The sequence below is a fragment of the Leucoraja erinacea genome, chromosome 9, assembly GCF_028641065.1.
Source record: "Leucoraja erinacea ecotype New England chromosome 9, Leri_hhj_1, whole genome shotgun sequence".
Classification (NCBI taxonomy): Eukaryota; Metazoa; Chordata; class Chondrichthyes; order Rajiformes; family Rajidae; genus Leucoraja; species Leucoraja erinaceus.
The window spans coordinates 17,182,531-17,200,052 of NC_073385.1; the positions used below are offsets into that span (position 1 = coordinate 17,182,531).

At 48.8% G+C, this 17,522-nt stretch overlaps 1 protein-coding gene across 1 annotated transcript in view; it reads right to left on the reverse strand.

Moving 5' to 3' along the window:
* Positions 1-17,522, reverse strand: part of ttc7b (tetratricopeptide repeat domain 7B) — a 293,340-nt gene that overhangs the window by 131,949 nt on the left and 143,869 nt on the right. Inside the window, exons 12-15 of the mRNA XM_055640228.1 lie at positions 10,948-11,062; positions 6,884-6,941; positions 3,396-3,468; positions 1,702-1,862 (exon numbers count right to left, since the gene is read on the reverse strand). Coding sequence (XP_055496203.1) covers positions 1,702-1,862; positions 3,396-3,468; positions 6,884-6,941; positions 10,948-11,062 — 407 coding nt within the window. The remainder of the gene's footprint in view (positions 1-1,701; positions 1,863-3,395; positions 3,469-6,883; positions 6,942-10,947; positions 11,063-17,522) is intronic.

Sequence of the window (17,522 nt, forward strand, 5' to 3'; positions counted from 1 at the left end):
CTTCGGTAAAAGTGTAAATGGTCCATAGTGTGTAGGATAGCACTACTATATGGTGGATCGCTGGTGGGCCGAAGGGCCTGTTTCCGCACTGTATCTCGAAAGTCCAAAGGGTGACATTCGGAGTGATTAAAGGTTTAGTCAAAGAGGTCTGTTACCTAATGTGTTGGGGAGGTGCAGAGACAGTGGTGATGGATGCAGCGGATTTAAATACACTGCCTTACGCAACTTTCAAGGCAGCTGGAGGACATCTCGGAGAGCATGTCCTGCAGCTATGTCTGACATTGTTGCACTCTTGACTCCCGTGGAATGCTCTTCCTCACCGCGTATGCAATGTCACAGTGCTGTTCATTCATTGTGCTAGGGATCAGCTACTCACATGGGAACCATTTGGAGTACTGTGAGCATATTTGGGCCCCATATCTGAGGAAGGATGTGCTGGCTCTGGAGAGGGTCCAGACGGGGTTTACAAGAACCATCCCAGGAATGAGTGGGTTAACATATGATGAGCATTTGACGACACTGGGCCTGTACTGGCTGGAGTTTAGAAGGATGAGATGGTAACCTCATTGAAAGTTACCGAATAGTGAAAGGCCTGGGTAGAGTGGATGTTTTTCCACTAGTGGGAGAGTCCAGGACCAGAGGTCATACCCTCAGGATTAAAGGACGTTCTTTTAGGAAGGAGATGAGGAGGGATTTCATTAGTCAGAGGGTGGTGAATCTGTGGAATTCTTTGCCACAGAAGGCTGTGGAGGCCAAGTTAGTGGATATTTTTAAGGAAGAGATCGATAGATTCTTGATTAGTACGGGTGTCAGAGGTTATGGGGAGAAGGCAGGAGAATGGGGCTAGGAGGGAGAGATAGATCAACCATGATTGAATGGCGGCCCCATAACAGAAGCGTCCACGTCGCGGGGCTGGAAACTGGAAGTATCCTGAGCTAATTCTACTACCACCATCATCTACTGCGACAAGCGATGGCTTCCACTGATTGTCGCCGGAAGCTTGCGTCCTTTTCAGGATGGACGATGACAGCGAGGCCAACATTTGTAACAAGACGGACCCGACAAGAAGAATATTGAACGACGGAGTAACATCCTGAAGCCGCGGACTCCAGTAAGAAAGTGCCGATTCGGGACCTCCGAGTGTGTTTCACCGTCCCGACGTCGGAGTTTGGATCATCCCGACTAGAGGGCCTGTACATCAATGGCCGTCCGTAGCGGCGACTGCGGGGGGGGGGGGGGGGGGGGTGTCTATGGCCCCAACCATGGGTGAACAAGGGAGGAGGACTGGCTGAACGTTGTTGCCTTCCACCACAGTGAAGAATGCTGGTTTAAGAATAAGGAGTAAGCCACTTAGAACGGAGACGAGGAAACACTTTTTCTCACAGAGAGTGGTGAATGTGTGGAATTCTCTCCCTCAGAGGGCGGTGGAGGCCGGTTCTCTGGATGCTTTCAAGAGAGAACTAGATAGGGCTCTTAAAAATAGCTGGCTCGAAGTGCCGAATGGCCTACTCCTTCACCTATTGTCTATTGTCTATTGCTGTGGTGGATATTTGTGTTAATTTTTATTGTGTATTGTGTGTTCTTTTTAAGTGTATCGCTGCTGGCAAATTCATTTCACTGCAGGTAATGAATAACGTTGACTCGGACTTTGACCTGATGTGGCGAATGGCCTCATACTACCCCGATCACTTGTGAACTCACGTGAAGTGCTCAGGATATTCACTCAGAGCCATGTCGATGATGTTGATGGCATCGTGGTAGTGCTTCTGGGCGGAGAGGAGCAGGGCCAGGAGATGCAGCGAGTTGACGTCGTCGCCCTGTAGCTGCAGTGCCTGCCGCACGTATCCCAACGCCTCCGGGATCTGCAATCAAACAAGCCAGGCTCGGGACAGGGCGACAACGCAAACAGCCCCCGCGGCTCACGGAAACCCTCCTCCTTCTCCGGGGCACACGCGCGCGAGGAAGGACATTCATAACAAGAGGAGTTGAGTAAAGCAGCAAAGAGGTCCTTCTGCAGTTGTACGGGGCCCTAGTGAGACCACACCTGGAGTATTGTGTGCAGCTTTGGTCCCCTAATTTGAGGAAGGACATTCTTGCTATTGAGGGAGTGCAGCGTAGGTTCACCAGGTTAATTCCCGGGATGGCAGGACTGCCATACGCTGAGAGAATGGAGCGGCTGGGCTTGTACACTCTGGAGTTTAGAAGGATGGGAGGGGATCTTATTGAAACATATAAGATTATTAAGGGTTTGGACACGCTAGAGGCGGGAAACATGTTCCCGATGTTGGGGAGTACAGAACCAGGGGCCACAGTTTAAGAATAAGGGGTAAGCCATTTAGAACGGTTGCTGGCACGAAGGGCCGAATGGTCTACTCCTGCACCTGTTGTCTATTGTCTATTGTCTTTCACTCTTGCAAATGGCAAAATACTCAGAGTGTTCAAACAAGCAATTAAAATTAAATAAAAAAACACACCCAGCAATTAAAATTAAAAAAAAAGATGGAGATACAAGGAACTGCAGATGCTGGTTTACAAAAAAAAAAGATTCTGTGGAGGACATGGATAGGTGACGTTAGGGCCTCACGACCCTTGTTCATTACAAAGAAAGCAGTGATGGCAGAGATGAGGAGGAATTTCTTTAACCAGAGGGTGGTCAATCTGTGGAATTCATTGCCACAGACGGCCGTGGAGACCAAGTCATTGGGTAGTTCTAAAGTGGAGATTGATAGATTCTAGATTAGCACGGGTGTCAAAGGTTATGGGGAGAAGGCAGGAGAATGTGGTTGAGAGGGAAATATAGATCAGCCGTGACTGAATGGCGGAGAGGATTTGAAGGGCTAAATGACCTAATCTTGCTCCGAAGGTAGACAATAATGCTGGAGAAACTCAGCGGATGAGGCAGCATCTATGGAGCGAAGGAATAGGTGACGTTTCGGGTCGAGACCCATAGATGCTGCCTCACCCACTGGGTTTCTCCAGCATTTTTGACTACCTTCGATTTTTCCAGCATCTACAATTCTTTCTTAATCTTGCTCCGATATCTTATGATCTAATGGTGTAGGATGTGGTGGGCCGAAGGGCCTGCTTCTCTGTTGTACAACTCAATGAGACATTCAACTCTAACTCTGTAGTTCCTTATGAATCTATGATTTTCTAACTAAACCATAAATAAAATGTTCATGTCATCGGATCAGAATTAGGCCATTCTGCCCCATCAAATCTACTCCGCCATTCAATCAAGGCTGATCTACCTCTCCCTCCCAACCCCATTCTCCTGCCTTCTCCCCATAACCCCCGACACCCGTACCAATGAAGAATCTGGTCATCTCCACAATATATAAAAATCACACTTCACTGACCACGATGGGAAGGAATGTATTGGAAGCTGTTCTTACCTGCCTTGAGATGGCGAGTTGCAGAGCCAGGTAGAAGGAGGGCAGGTGATCGGTTGGAGACATCCCGTGTGCTCTGCGGTGGAGAAGCAACAATCATTTTTTTTTTGGAATGGTTTGAAGAAGTCACTGGAGCAAACTTGACTAGTGCGGGTGTCAGAGGTTATGGGGAGAAGGCAGGAGAATGGGGTTAGGAGGGAGAGATAGATCAGCCATGATTGAATGGCAGGGTAGATGATGGGCTGAATGGCCTAATTCTACTCCTATCTCTTATGACCTTATGAAACTTTTGTCCATAGAAGATGCTAGTTCCCACTACCTCTAATCCACGGAACATTGGTGCGGAACCAATTTGAAGAAGGGTCTCGACCCGAAACCTCACCCATTCCTTCTCTCCAGAGATGCTGCCTGTCCCTCTGAGTTACTCCAGCATTGTGAGTCTATGAAAGCAAACGTACCGAGTCCACACCAACCATCAATCGGCCATTCACACTAGTCCTCTGCTATTCCACATTTGTGTCCAGGCAAGGAACAATTTACACAGGGCCAATTCTAGATTCTACACACCCGCACGACTTTGGGATGTGGGAGGAAACGGGAGCACCCAGAGGAAAGCCACGCAGTCACAGGGGAAACGTGCAAACTCCACACAGGCAGCAGGATTAAATCCTGAGTCTCTGGCGCTGTGAAGCTCACCATTTCAGCTGGAATGTATTCAAGGGAGAGTTAGATTTAGCTCTCGGGGCTAACGGAATGAATGAAATGCCTTTATTTGTCATTGTAAGCACTGCATACAACAAAATTATTATAGCCACTCCATTGGTGCATAACATACAAAGATAAAAACACAGGGCACAATTTAAAAACAATGTTGTAAAACTAGGTATCAAGATAAATGAAGAATCAGAACTGCACATGGTGATAGTAAAGTGCAAGGTGGGTAGCAGCATGGAAGAGTGCAACATGAATAATACTCAAGTGTTTTTTCATATTGAGTGTGAAGATTGCTTTGGGGAAGAAACTGTCTCTGAGTCTGGAGGTGTGTGTTTTGGCAGACCTGTAACGCCTGCCAGAGGGTAACAGTTCAAAACAGGTGGTGACCGGAGTATGTGGAGTCTTTGATGATGCTAGTGGCTCTGTTGAGGTAGAGTGCGGTGGCAAAATCCTCCAGAAAATCAAGGGATATGGGGGGAAAGCAGGAACGGGGTACTGATTGTGGATGGTCAGCCATGATCACATTGAATGGCGGTGCTGGCTCGAAGGGCTGAATGGCCTACTCCTGCATCTATTTTTGATGTTTCTATGAAACGAAGGGACACAAAATTCTTCTTTTTCGTATCTTTATTAACTTGTATTATGTCATCGTGTGTTCAAGCCAGTGTGCGTATTCTTGAACTTAAATGAACAATTGCCCTACAGCCGGCCACCGAGAAGGCTGGTCCCGCAGAATAGGACTTCTGTATTTGCACCATCGAGTTTCATTACAGTAAGGGTGGATGCAAGGTGAATATCACGGTCTTCTTGGCAATGGGTACAGACATAGAGCCGGGGGAGCTTTGGAACCAGTTAAACTCCGCAGCTGAACACACTTGTATCAGATTCAGATTCAGATTCAGATTCAATTTTAATTGTCATTGTCAGTGTACAGTACAGAGACAACGAAATGCATTTAGCATCTCCCTGGAAGAGCGACATAGCAACGATTTGAATAAATAATAATTAAGTGTCCGGGGTGGGGGGGGGGGGAGGGGGGGGGGGGGGTGGTGATTGGCAGTCACCGAGGTACATTGTTGAGTAGAGTGACAGCCGCCGGAAAGAAGCTGTTCCTCGACCTGCTGGTTCGGCAACGGAGAGACCTGTAGCGCCTCCCGGATGGTAGGAGGGTAAACAGTCCATGGTTGGGGTGAGAGCAGTAAAACAGTAGCAACGAAGGTAGACAAAATGCTGGAGAAACTCAGCGGGTGAGACAGCGTCTCTGGAGCGAAGGAAAATGGCAACGTTTCGGGTCTCTGAGGGAACTGGAGGTAGGAGCGGGCCTGAGCGGCGGGCTGCCCGTAGTGGGGATTGCGGAGGGCTCCGGAGGCCCCAACCACGGGTGAACATCGAGGAAGAGACTGACTTTGGTGCCTTCCCTCATAGTGGGAAACTTTTGATTCTGCTGTGTGGGGATGTTTAAATCTTTGGTGTGTTGTGTTCTTTATTTTAGTGTATGGCTGTATGGTGATCACATTTCACCGTGTCATCTGGCACATGTGACAAATAAATGTATCTTGTATCTTGAAAAGGCCAGAAGAAATCAGGCCCCAGATGACCAAGGAAGGGGGGAGCCCATAATGTCCCATTGTTAGCTGGGGTAGAGGTGATAACGAAGGGATACAAGGATGCACGTTCACAAGTTATTGGAGTAGAATTAGGCCATTTGGCCATCGAGCCCTCTCCGCCATTCAATCATGGCTGACCCCTGCCACCTAATCCCATTTTCCTGCCTTCTCCCCGTAACCCTTGACACCCGCACTAATATCCACTGACTTGGCCTCCACAGCCCTCTGTGGCAATGAGTTCCACAGATTCACCAACCTCTGACTAAAGTTCCTCCTCATCACCTTCTTTCTAAAAGAGCGCCCTTTAATTCTGAGGCTATGACCTCTGGTCCTGGACTCTCCCACCAGTGGAAACATATTTTCCATATCCACTCTATTCATGCCTTTCATTATCCTGTGAGTTTCAATAAGGTCCCCCCTCAACCTTCTAAACACCAGTGAGTAGAGGCCCAGTGCTGTCAAACGCTCATCATAAGCTAACCCACTCTTCCTGGAATCATTCTTGTAAACCTCCTCTGGACCCTCTCCAGAGCCAGCACATCCTCAGAATATGGGGCCAAATTCGCTCACTGCACTCCAAATGCGGCCTGACCAACGCCTTATAAAGCCTCAGCATTACATCACTGCTTTGGTATTGTTTGCTTTCTTTAAGATGCAATGGAACTGGTCGGATGACTAGGCCAGGGAGAGAAAGGGAATGTAGGGGTTACTGTGTCTGTCTTTAGAGCACTTTGTGTCTATTTTCGGTGAACAGGCATCTGCAGTAACTTCCTACACACATCTGCAGCTCCTTGTGTCTTCAAAGAAGGCTGGCTGCTCCCTTTTCTCGATGCTGACATCTGTCCCTTGTTGGACACAAGAACGCTCCCCTTGATCGGCCACTGTTTCTGCTTCCGTGCCACAGGACGGCAACAGACAGCCACACTAATCTATGTTGCGACTGATCCCAGAACTAGGCCTCACCCTGCCACTGATGCGCTCGCAAGGAGTGGCAAAGTGCTTCCTCTCCACTGGAGAGCTCGGAGAAGGGAGAAGTGCTGTGTGAGAGTAAGGCTTGCACGCAAAATGTCTCATCCCCATCAGTCGTCATGGCAACCGCATGTTTTAGCTTTTCCTGCAATGAGATTTGTATCCATATATTATATATCAATGTTTAAAACCCATGCTCACCTCTGTAATGCTCGCAGAGCTTTTTTCTGAAGATCCTCCTGCATTCCTTTCAAAGTTGCTTGAAAAAAAAGAACATTAATGTTGTTGATGAAAATGATCCATAGACTTTAGACTCTAGCACGGAAACGGGCCCTTCGGCCCATCGACCAGCGATCACCCCGTACACTAGTACATGTTTCCTGCCTCTTGCGTGTCCAAGCCCTTAACAATCTTATATGTTTCAATGAGATATCCTCTCATCCTTCTAAACTCCAGAAGGTACAAACTCCATACAGGCAGCACCCGTGGTCAGGATTGAACCCGGGTCTCTAGCGCCGTCGCTACCGCAGCGCCACCGTGACCACCCCCAAATTAGATGTGTGCAAACCAAGTCCTCGTGGTTGGAAGATGGATTAGGTGGAGACCGGGCATTGCAGCCGCTCCCATTAACTGGTGGAAGACGAGGGACTGATTGCCACAGCTATGCTGTTTGGGCTGCGGTGAGGGTCGCAATCTGACAATATACGCAGAGATGATCAATGCAATCATATAACCATATAACAATTACAGCATAGAAACAGGCCATCTCGACCCTTCTAGTCCGTGCCGAACACATAATCTCCCCTAGTCCCATATACCTGCGCTCAGACCATAACCCTCCATTCCCTTCCCCACCATATAACTATCCAATTTATTTTTAAATGATAAAAACGAACCTGCCTCCGCCACCTTCACTGGAAGCTCATTCCACACAGCTACCACTCTCTGAGTAAAGAAGTTCCCCCTCATGTTACCCCTAAACTTCAGTCCCTTAATTCTCAAGTCATGTCCCCTTGTTTGAATCTTCCCTACTCTCAGTGGGAAAAGCTTTTCCACGTCAACTCTGTCTATCCCTCTCATCATTTTAAAAACCTCTATCAAGTCCCCCCTTAACCTTCTGCGCTCCAATGAATAAAGCCCTAACTTGTTCAACCTTTCTTAACAAACTTAAAGCACAAGGCATTGGGGGTTCAGTATTGATGTGGATAGAGAACTGGCTGGCAAACAGGAAGCAAAGAGTAGGAGTAAACGGGTCCTTTTCACAATGGCAGGCAGTGACTAGTGGGGTACCGCAAGGCTCAGTGCTGGGACCCCAGTTATTTACAATATATATTAATGATCTGGATGAGGGAATTGAAGGCAATATCTCCAAGTTTGCGGATGACACTAAGCTTGGGGGCAGTGTTAGCTGTGAGGAGGATGCTAGGAGACTGCAAGGTGACTTGGATAGGCTGGGTGAGTGGGCAAATGTTTGGCAGATGCAGTATAATGTGGATAAATGTGAGGTTATCCATTTTGGTGGCAAAAACGGGGAAAGCAGACTATTATCTAAATGGTGGCCGATTGGGAGGGGGGGGGAGATGCAGCGAGACCTGGGTGTCATGGTGCACCAGTCATTGAAGGTAGGCATGCAGGTGCAGCAGGCAGTAAAGAAAGCGAATGGTATGTTAGCTTTCATTGCAAAAGGATTTGAGTATAGGAGCAGGGAGGTTCTACTGCAGTTGTACAGGGTCTTGGTGAGACCACACCTGGAGTATTGCGTACAGTTTTGGTCTCCAAATCTGAGGAAGGACATTATTGCCATAGAGGGAGTGCAGAGACGGTTCACCAGACTGATTCCTGGGATGTCAGGACTGTCTTATGAAGAAAGACTGGATAGACTTGGTTTATACTCTCTAGAATTTAGGAGATTGAGAGGGGATCTTATAGAAACTTACAAAATTCTTAAGGGGTTGGACAGGCTAGATGCAGGAAGATTGTTCCCGATGTTAGGGAAGTCCAGGACAAGTGGTCACAGCTTAAGGATAAGGGGGAAATCCTTTAAAACCGAGATGAGAAGAACTTTTTTCACACAGAGAGTGGCGAATCTCTGGAACTCTCTGCCACGGAGGGTAGTTGAGGCCAGTTCATTGGCTATATTTAAGAGGGGGTTAGATGTGGCCCTTGTGGCTAAGGGGATCAGGGGGTATGGAGAGAAGGCAGGTACGGGATACTGAGTTGGATGATCAGCCATCATCATATTGAATGGCGGTGCAGGCTCGAAGGGCCGAATGGCCTACTCCTGCACCTAATTTCTATGTTTCTATGTTTCTCTGTAACTTAGTTGCTGAATCAAATCATCTTATCCATCTAAACCCACAATACAATACGACAGAACTTTATTTATCCCAGGAGGGAAATTGATCTGCCAACATTAATAAGAAACCACAAAATACATGAAACATGAAATTAAAGTGACGAGTGGAAAAGATTGGGGATGTACAAAGATTGGGGGGGGGGTGGTGGGTCAGTCTACCCCACAACAGAAGGGGGAGGAGTTGTACAGACTGTGGCGTTGTATACCACACCTGAAGTATTGTGTGTAGTTTTGGTCTCCAAATTTGAGGAAGGACATTCTTACTATTGAGGGAGTGCAGCGTAGGTTCACAAGGTTAATTCCTGGGATGGAGGGACTGTCATACGCTGAGAGAACGGAGCGGCTGGGCTTGTATACTCTGGAATTTTGATGGGTGAGAGGCGATCTTATTGAAACATACAAAATTATTAAGGGCTTGGACACGCTAGAGGCAGGAAACATGTTCCCGATGTTGGGGGAGTCCAGAATCAGGGGCCACAGTTTAAGAATAAGGGGTCGGCCATTTAGAACGGAGATGAGGAAACACTTTTTCACACAGAGAGTGGTGAGTGTGTGGAATTCTCTGCCTCAGTGGGCAGTGGAGGCCGGTTCTCTGGATACTTTCAAGAGGGAGCTAGATAGCGGATAGCGGAGTCAGGGGATATGGGGAGAAGGCAGGAACGGGGTACTGATTGTGGATGATCAGCCATGATCACATTGAATGGCGGTGCTGGATCCTGCATCTATTGTCTACTGTCTATTGATAGCCACAGGGAAGAAGTATCTCCTGTGGCGTTATGTGCTGCAACTAGGTGGAACCAGTCTGTTACTGAAGGTGACGTCAAATTGCTGGAGTAACTCAGCGGGTGAGGCCCTCGAAATGTCACCCATTCCTTCTCTCCATAGATGTTGCCTCACCCGCTGAGTTACTCCAGCATTTTGTGCCTACCTTCGATTTTATCCAGCATCTGCAGTTCTTTCTTACACATAAATGGGTGACGTTTCGGGTCTGGACTCTTCTTCAGACTGATTGTAGGGTGGTTGGGGCTGGGGAAAGGTGGGAGGGAGAGAAGAGGGGGCAGGAGAGAGCATGGTCGGTATTAGATGAACACTGACCAGGGGGTTATACGATAGGCAGAGGGTTGGCCAAAGGGCGGAGATGAAGGGACAGGTGTGAGCACAAAAGGATAAAGAGTTGCAAATTGTGAATTTTGTGAATTTGTGAAAAATTGCTATCCTTGCGTAAATTGGAGGAAGAACACCTCATATTGCGTTTGGGTGGCTTATAAACCAAAATGTTGAAAATGATTCGGGGTCAGGGTTTTCTTTCAGAGGTGAGACACAAATATCTGGAGTTAAAGGCCTGTCCCACTTATGCAACTTTTTCGGCGACTGCCGGCACCCGTCATAGGTCGTTGCAGGTCGCCGAAAATCTTCAACATGTTGTAAATCCAGCGGCGACCAGAAAGACGCTACGACTCTGTGGGCGACTGAGGAGACGACTCACGACCATACAGGCGACACGCTGGCGACATGTCGCGGGGTGACGCCTGTATGTTTGTGAGTAGTCGCCCAAAGAGTCGCACCTTGTTCTGGTCCCCGCTGGATTTTCAACATGTTGAAGATTTTCGGCAACCTGCAACGACCAATGACGGGTGCCGGCAGTCGCCGAAAAAGTTGCGTAAGTGGGACAGGCCCATAACTCAACAGGTCAGGCAGCACCTTTGGAGGAAAGGAATAGGCGGCGTTTCGGGTCGGGACCCTTCCTCAGAGTTGCTGTGCGCTGTGACGCAGGTCCCCGTGAGAAAAGAAGGGGTTGGAGCAGGAAACGCTCAGTTCCACGGGATGGAGTGTGAAACGAGCGAGCGTGTGCGACGTGGCGTGCACCGTGACGCCAGGTTGGTTGGTCGTGACGATCGACGCCCCTTACCATCAGTGGCCTGCAGGCTGTGCGTTACGCCGAGGGCTAAGAAGCCTTTGGCGCGAAACTCCGGCTTGTCGTTGATCGCTGTCACCATTTTGGCAAACTGCTCGGCCTCTCCCAACTGGACAAGAGGAGTAAAGGCAACATTTGTGGTGAAATGAAACAAAGAAGCAATGATAGTAAGAAAGGCAAAGAGCCTGTCCCAAGGGCCTGTCCCACTTGGGCGCCATTTCGCGCGTAATTTACGCGACATCATTTACGCGTCGTGACACGCGTCGTGATGCGCGCATGGTGCACATTACGCGCGCGCATGGTGCGTGGTGACATCAACGTGACGCGCAAATGACACCCAAGTGGGACAGGCCCTGTAGAGAGTGATAGAGCACAGAAACAGGCCCTTCGGCCCATCTTGTCCCGTTTGCCTGCATTTGGCCCATATCCCTTTAAACATTTCCTATCCATTTACCTGTCCAAGTGTCTTTTTAAATATTGTTATTGTACCTGCCTTGAACCCCTCCTTAACCAGGATCCACCTGTCACTTCGAGCCATAGAGACACACAGCATGGAAACAGGCCTTTCAACTCAACTTGCCCACACCAACCAACATGCCCCATCTTCATTAGTCCCACCTGCCTGCATTTGGCCTATATCTTTCTAAACCTGTCCGACCAGGGTTTGGACACGCTAGAGGCAGGAAACATGTTCCCGATGTTGGGGGAGTCCAGAACCAGGGGCCACAGTTTAAGAATAAGGGGTAAGCCATTTAGAACGGAGACGAGGAAGCACCTTTTCTCACAGAGAGTGGTGAGTGTGGAATTCTCTGCCTCAGAGGGCGGTGGAGGCAGGTTCTCTGGATACTTTCAAGAGAGAGCTAGATAGGGCTCTTAAAAATAGCGGAGTCAGGGGATTATGGGGAGAAGGCAGGAACGGGATACTGATTGGGGATGATCAGCCATGATAACATTGAATGGCAGTGCTGGCTCGAAGGGCCGAATGGCCTACGCCTGCACCTATTGTCTATTGTCTCAACTACCTCCTCTGTCAGCTAGTCCCATATACCCACCACACTCTGTGTGGACAAAGTTACCTCAAACTTTGCGGGGGGGATCTTATAGAAACATATAAAATTATACAAGGACTGAACAAGCTAGATGCAGGAAAAATGTTTCCAATGTCCAGAACCAGTGGCCACAGTCTTAGAATAAAGGGGAGGTCATTTAAGACTGAGGTGAGAAAAAACATTTTCACCCAGAGAGTTGAGAATTTGTGGAATTCCCTGCCACAGAGGGCAGTGGAGGCCAAGTCACTGGATGGATTTAAGAGAGAGTTAGATTGAGCTCTAGTGGCTAGTGGTGTCAAGGGATATGGGGAGAAGGCAGGCACGGGTGATTGATAGGGGACGATCAGCCATGATCACAATGAATGGCTCGAAGGGCCAAATGGCCTCCTCCTGCATCTATTTTCTATGTTTCTATGTTTCTAATCAGTACCCCGTTCCTCTCTCTCTTGAAAGTATCCAGAGAACCTGCCTCCACCGCCCTCTGAGGCAGAGAATTCCAGACTCACAACTCTCTGTATGAAAAAGTGTTTCCTCGTCACCTTCTATCAATCAATCAATCAATCAATCAACCAACCTTTATTGTCATCTTGCAAGCAACAGTTGTACAGTGCAAAATGAAAAGACGTTTCCCAGGGAATACCGGAGCATCACACATGAAATTTAAAACATTTCACACATAATAACACTAAAAACAATCCAGTCCCTGATGGAACAGTATAAATAGTTAAAAGCAGGTAAAACAGCAACGTTAAAATACAGTAAAACCAATCATAAAAATGTCCGGGGCAGCTGATTTGAGTGGCCAGTGCCAGTTATTAAAGTGTCCGTGCCAGCCGCAGAATCAGGTGACTGTGAGTACAGAGTGACTGTTTAGCAGCCTCACAGCCTGTGGCAGGAAGCTGTTTAGCAGTCTTGTAGTCCGGGCTTTGATGCTGCGATATCTCTTGCCTGATGGCAGGAGATCCAGGTGTATGTGGAGGGGGTGCAGTTTGTCCTTAGCAATTCTCTGAGCTTTTTTCAGACAGCGGCTCTGGAACAGTTCTTGTACCGAGGGTAGGGAGACGCCAGTGATCCTCTCTGCTCCCCTCACTACCCTCTGCAGATCCTTCCTGTCCGAGCAGTTGCAGGTGGAGTACCACGTATTTATGCAGTACGCAGTCTCCCTAACCTCTTGCTGTAGTCCTGGAGTCCTGGCAACACCCTTGCATATCTCTGAACTCTTTCCAGCTTAACCACATCTGTCATCCAGCAATATGTTGGTTCAGAAATTCTCATTTGCAGAATATATTGATTAGCTCAGATTCAGACATAATGATAACTTATCTGAAGGTTTATTAAAGCACCAGTTGTGTCATCAATATCTTCTAAAGGCGATCCATCCTACTAATGAATGGTATAATGTGACGGATAGCATGCAGAACAAGCATTTCACTGTACCTTTGTACATGGGACTATAAAGAAACATCGAACCATTAAAAAGTTGAGTGAGAAGCAACAGGTGCTGAGGATTTGGAAGATTTTAATGAGACATTAGAGATACAGTGTGGAAGCAGCCCACCGAGACCACACTGAGCAACAATCACCCAGTGCACTAGCACTATCCTACACACTTCTCTAACTTCAGGTAGCCCTGGCATTCCCCCTCTCTCTCTATCCCTCCCCCACCCAAGTCGCACCAGTTTCTCGTTTGCACCCAGTAAACCGCTAACAATAGTACAGCAGGCAGTGAAGAAAGCAAATGGCATGTTGGCCTTTATAACAAGAGGAATCGAATATAGCAAAGAGGTCCTTCTGCAGTTGTACAGAGCCCTAGTGAGACCACACCTGGAGTATTGTGTGCAGTTTTGGTCCCCTAATTTGATGAAGGACATTCTCGCTATTGAGGGAGTGCAGCGTAGGTTCACAAGGTTAATTCCCGGGACTGTCATATGCAGAGAGAATGGAGCAGCTGGGCTTGTACACTCTGGAGTTTAGAAGGATGAGAGGGTATCTCATTGAAACATATAAGATTGTTAAGGGTTTGGACACGCTAGAGGCAGGAAACATGTTCCCGATGTTGGGGGAGTCCAGAACCAGGGGCCACCTTTTAAGAATAAGGAGTAGGCCATTTAGAACGGAGATGAGGAAACACTTTTTCTCACAGAGAGTGGTGAGTCTGTGGAATTCTCTGCCTCAGAGGGCGGTGGAGGCAGGTTCTCTGGATACTTTCAAGAGAGAGCTAGATAGGGCTCTTAAAAATAGCAGAGTCAGGGGATATGGGGAGAAGGCAGGAACGGGGTACTGATTGGGATGATCAGCCATGATCACATTGAATGGCGGTGCTGGCTCGAAGGGCCGAATGGCCAACTCCTGTACCTATTGTCTATTGAGCCCGCTGTGGCCAGCGATCACCCCGTCCACTGGACTGTTGTGTAATCCCGCCAGTAAATGCTCCACGGTTGACCGCCGTCACTGCTGGATGAGTTGAATGTGGAACAAGGAAACTGCAGATGCCAGCTTGCAAACAACAAAACACAAAGTGCTGGAGTAACTCAGCGGGTCATGCGCCATCTCTGAAGAACATGGAGAGAATGGGGAGAAGGCAGGAACGGGGTACTGAATGTGGGATGATCAGCCATGATCACATTGAATGGCGGTGCTGGCTCGAAGGGCCGAATGGCCTTCTCCTGTACCTATTGTCTATTGTCTTTCATTGTCTATATCTCTTGTTTCCCTTATCCCTAACCAGTCAGAAGAAGGGACTCGACCTGAAACGTCACCCATTCCTTCTCTCCGGAGTTGCTGCCCTGTCCCACTGAGTTACTCCAGCTTTTTGTGTCCATCTTAGGGACAAATTCCAATTTTTGTTTTGCAAAGCCAATTGATCTGCAAACCCGCACGTCTTTGGAGTGCAGGGGGAAACCCGCGTGGTCACAGGGAGAACCTGCAAACTCCGTACAGACAGCATCTGAGGTCAGGATCGAACCCGGGTCTCTGGCGCTGTGAGGCAGCAGCTCTACCCGCTGCACCACTATGCTATACCAAGAGACCTCGCCATAAACAACAGTGTATTGTCTCTACCCTCAGCTTGAGCAGGTAAATGGTTGAACGGGTAATCGGGAAGGTGACGCCTCTGGTGTGCCTCATGACCTCTTGCCATGATTATCCTGTCACAACCCCGGAGAGTTGATTGAATGGACAATCGTCTGATCTAGATGCCAGCGTGACTTCAAATGAGGCAAGCAAGGCGTAAACAGCTAAATTGACCGAGGCTGAGACTGAGAGTCAGAGCGTGAGAGGCAGAGGGGATGAGAGGGGGAGGGAGAGAAAGAGAGAAGCGGGAGAGAGAGAGGAAAAGAGGACAGAGAGAGAGAGAGAGAAAGAGAGAGAAAGAGGGAGAGAGAGAGAGAGCGGAACAGAGGAGAGGGAGAGAGAGAGGGGGGAGATAGAGGGGGGATAGAGGAAGAGAGGAGAGAGACGAGATAGAGATGAAAGGGGGAGAGAGAGGAGGGAGAGGGAGAGAGGGAGAGAGTGAGGGGGAGAGAGGAAGAGAGGGAGAGGAAGAGAGGACAGAGAGAGGGGGGGGATAGAGGAAGAGAGAAGAGAGACACATGGGGAGATGGGGGGGGGGGGTAGAGAGGGGGGATATAGAAGGGAGGGGAGAGAGGGAGAGGGAGAGGGAGGGAGAGAAAGAGCGAGAGAGATTAAGGGAGAGAGGACATTGAATGGCGGTGCTGGCTCGCAGGGCCGTATGGCCTACTCCTGCACCTATTGTCTATTGTCTAAAGTCCAGTAAAGTCAGATTAAAGATAGTCTGAGTGTCTCCAATGAGGTACATGGGTGGTCAGGACTGCTCTTTAGTTAGCGATAGGATGCTTCAGTTGCCTGATAACTGCTGGGAAGAAGCTCTGGATGTTCTCCAGTGATGCTGCCTGACCCATTGTGTTACTCTTGGGCCTGTTTCTGTGCTGTACGTCTCAAAGTGCGGGAGTAACTCGGGTGAGTCGGGCGGCATCCCCGGAAGACGCCCACAGGTGACGTTCCGGGTTGGGTCCTTTCCTCAGATTCTCTCCATGTTCTTCAGAGATGGCGCATGACCCGCTGAGTTACTCCAGCACTCTGTGTTTTGTTGTTTGCAAGCCGGCATCTGCAGTTTCCTTGTTTCCACATTCAACTCATCCAGCAGTGACTGCAGTCAACCGTGGAGCATTTACTGGCGGGATTACACAACAGTCCAGTGGACGGGGTGATCGCTGGCCACAGCGGGCTCTCAATAGACAATAGGTGCAGGAGTTGGCCATTCGGCCCTTCGAGCCAGCACCGCCATTCAATGTGATCATGGCTGATCATCCCAATCAGTACCCCGTTCCTGCCTTCTCCCCATATCCCCTGACTCCGCTATTTTTAAGAGCCCTATCTAGCTCTCTCTTGAAAGTATCCAGAGAACCTGCCTCCACCGCCCTCTGAGGCAGAGAATTCCACAGACTCACAACTCTCTGTGAGAAAAAGTGTTTCCTCATCTCCGTTCTAAATGGCTTACTCTTTATTCTTAAACGGTGGCCCTGGTTCTGGACTCCCCCAACATCGGGAACATGTTTCCTGCCTCTAGCGTGTCCAAACCCTTAACAATCTTATATGTTTCAATGAGATGCCCTCTCATCCTTCTAAACTCCAGAGTGTACAAGCCCAGCTGCTCCATTCTCTCAGCATATGACAGTCCCGCCATCCCGGGAATTAACCTTGACTCGATGGGCCAAACGGCTTGTTTACATGCTGTGTTGCAAATGCATTGGCATAGTTCCACCACACAATTAGAAACCCTTAAGGCTGTGACTGGTTTGTTAAAAAAAAAAAACGACATCTTCCTTCTCCCTTTGTGGTTTTACGCCCAGACTCTGATTAGTCTCTTCTGGCAGACGGCCTGAGCTCTGGTGGAGGTGAGACAGCCTGTGGTAAGGATTAAGATCAATCAGTGAATGTGCCAGGGAGCGCTAGCTGCCTAAGCTCTGCGGGCCACTGTCCTGTCTCTGTACGCTGAAACCGTTCGAGACAACGCTGTCTGCAGCTTAATGAGCCGCAGTCTACCTCTCCTCAGCTCGCAGCATACTGAACAGCTCCGCTCAGCCACACCACTGATCACGCTCACAGACGCAGGCAGGCACGAGGAGTTTGGAGGCATAAAGGGATCGGGGAGGTAGATTTTTCACGCAAAGGGCGGTAGGTGTATGGAACGAGCTGCCGGAGGAGGCAGGGAGTATTGCAACGTTTAAGGCAGGTACATGGATAGGACAGGTTTAGAGGGATATGCAGGCAGGTGGGACAAGTGTAGATGGGACATGTTGGCTGGTGTGGGCAAGTTGGGCCGAAAGACCTGTTTCCACCCTGTAAGATTTTATGACTCCATGCTGGATTACAAAAAAGACACAAAGTGCTGGAGCAACTCAGCGAGTCAGGCAGCATCCTCGGAGAAAGTGGATAGGTGAAATTTCTGATCGGGACCATTCTTCAGACTTGAGATGTCATCTATCCATGTTCTCCAGA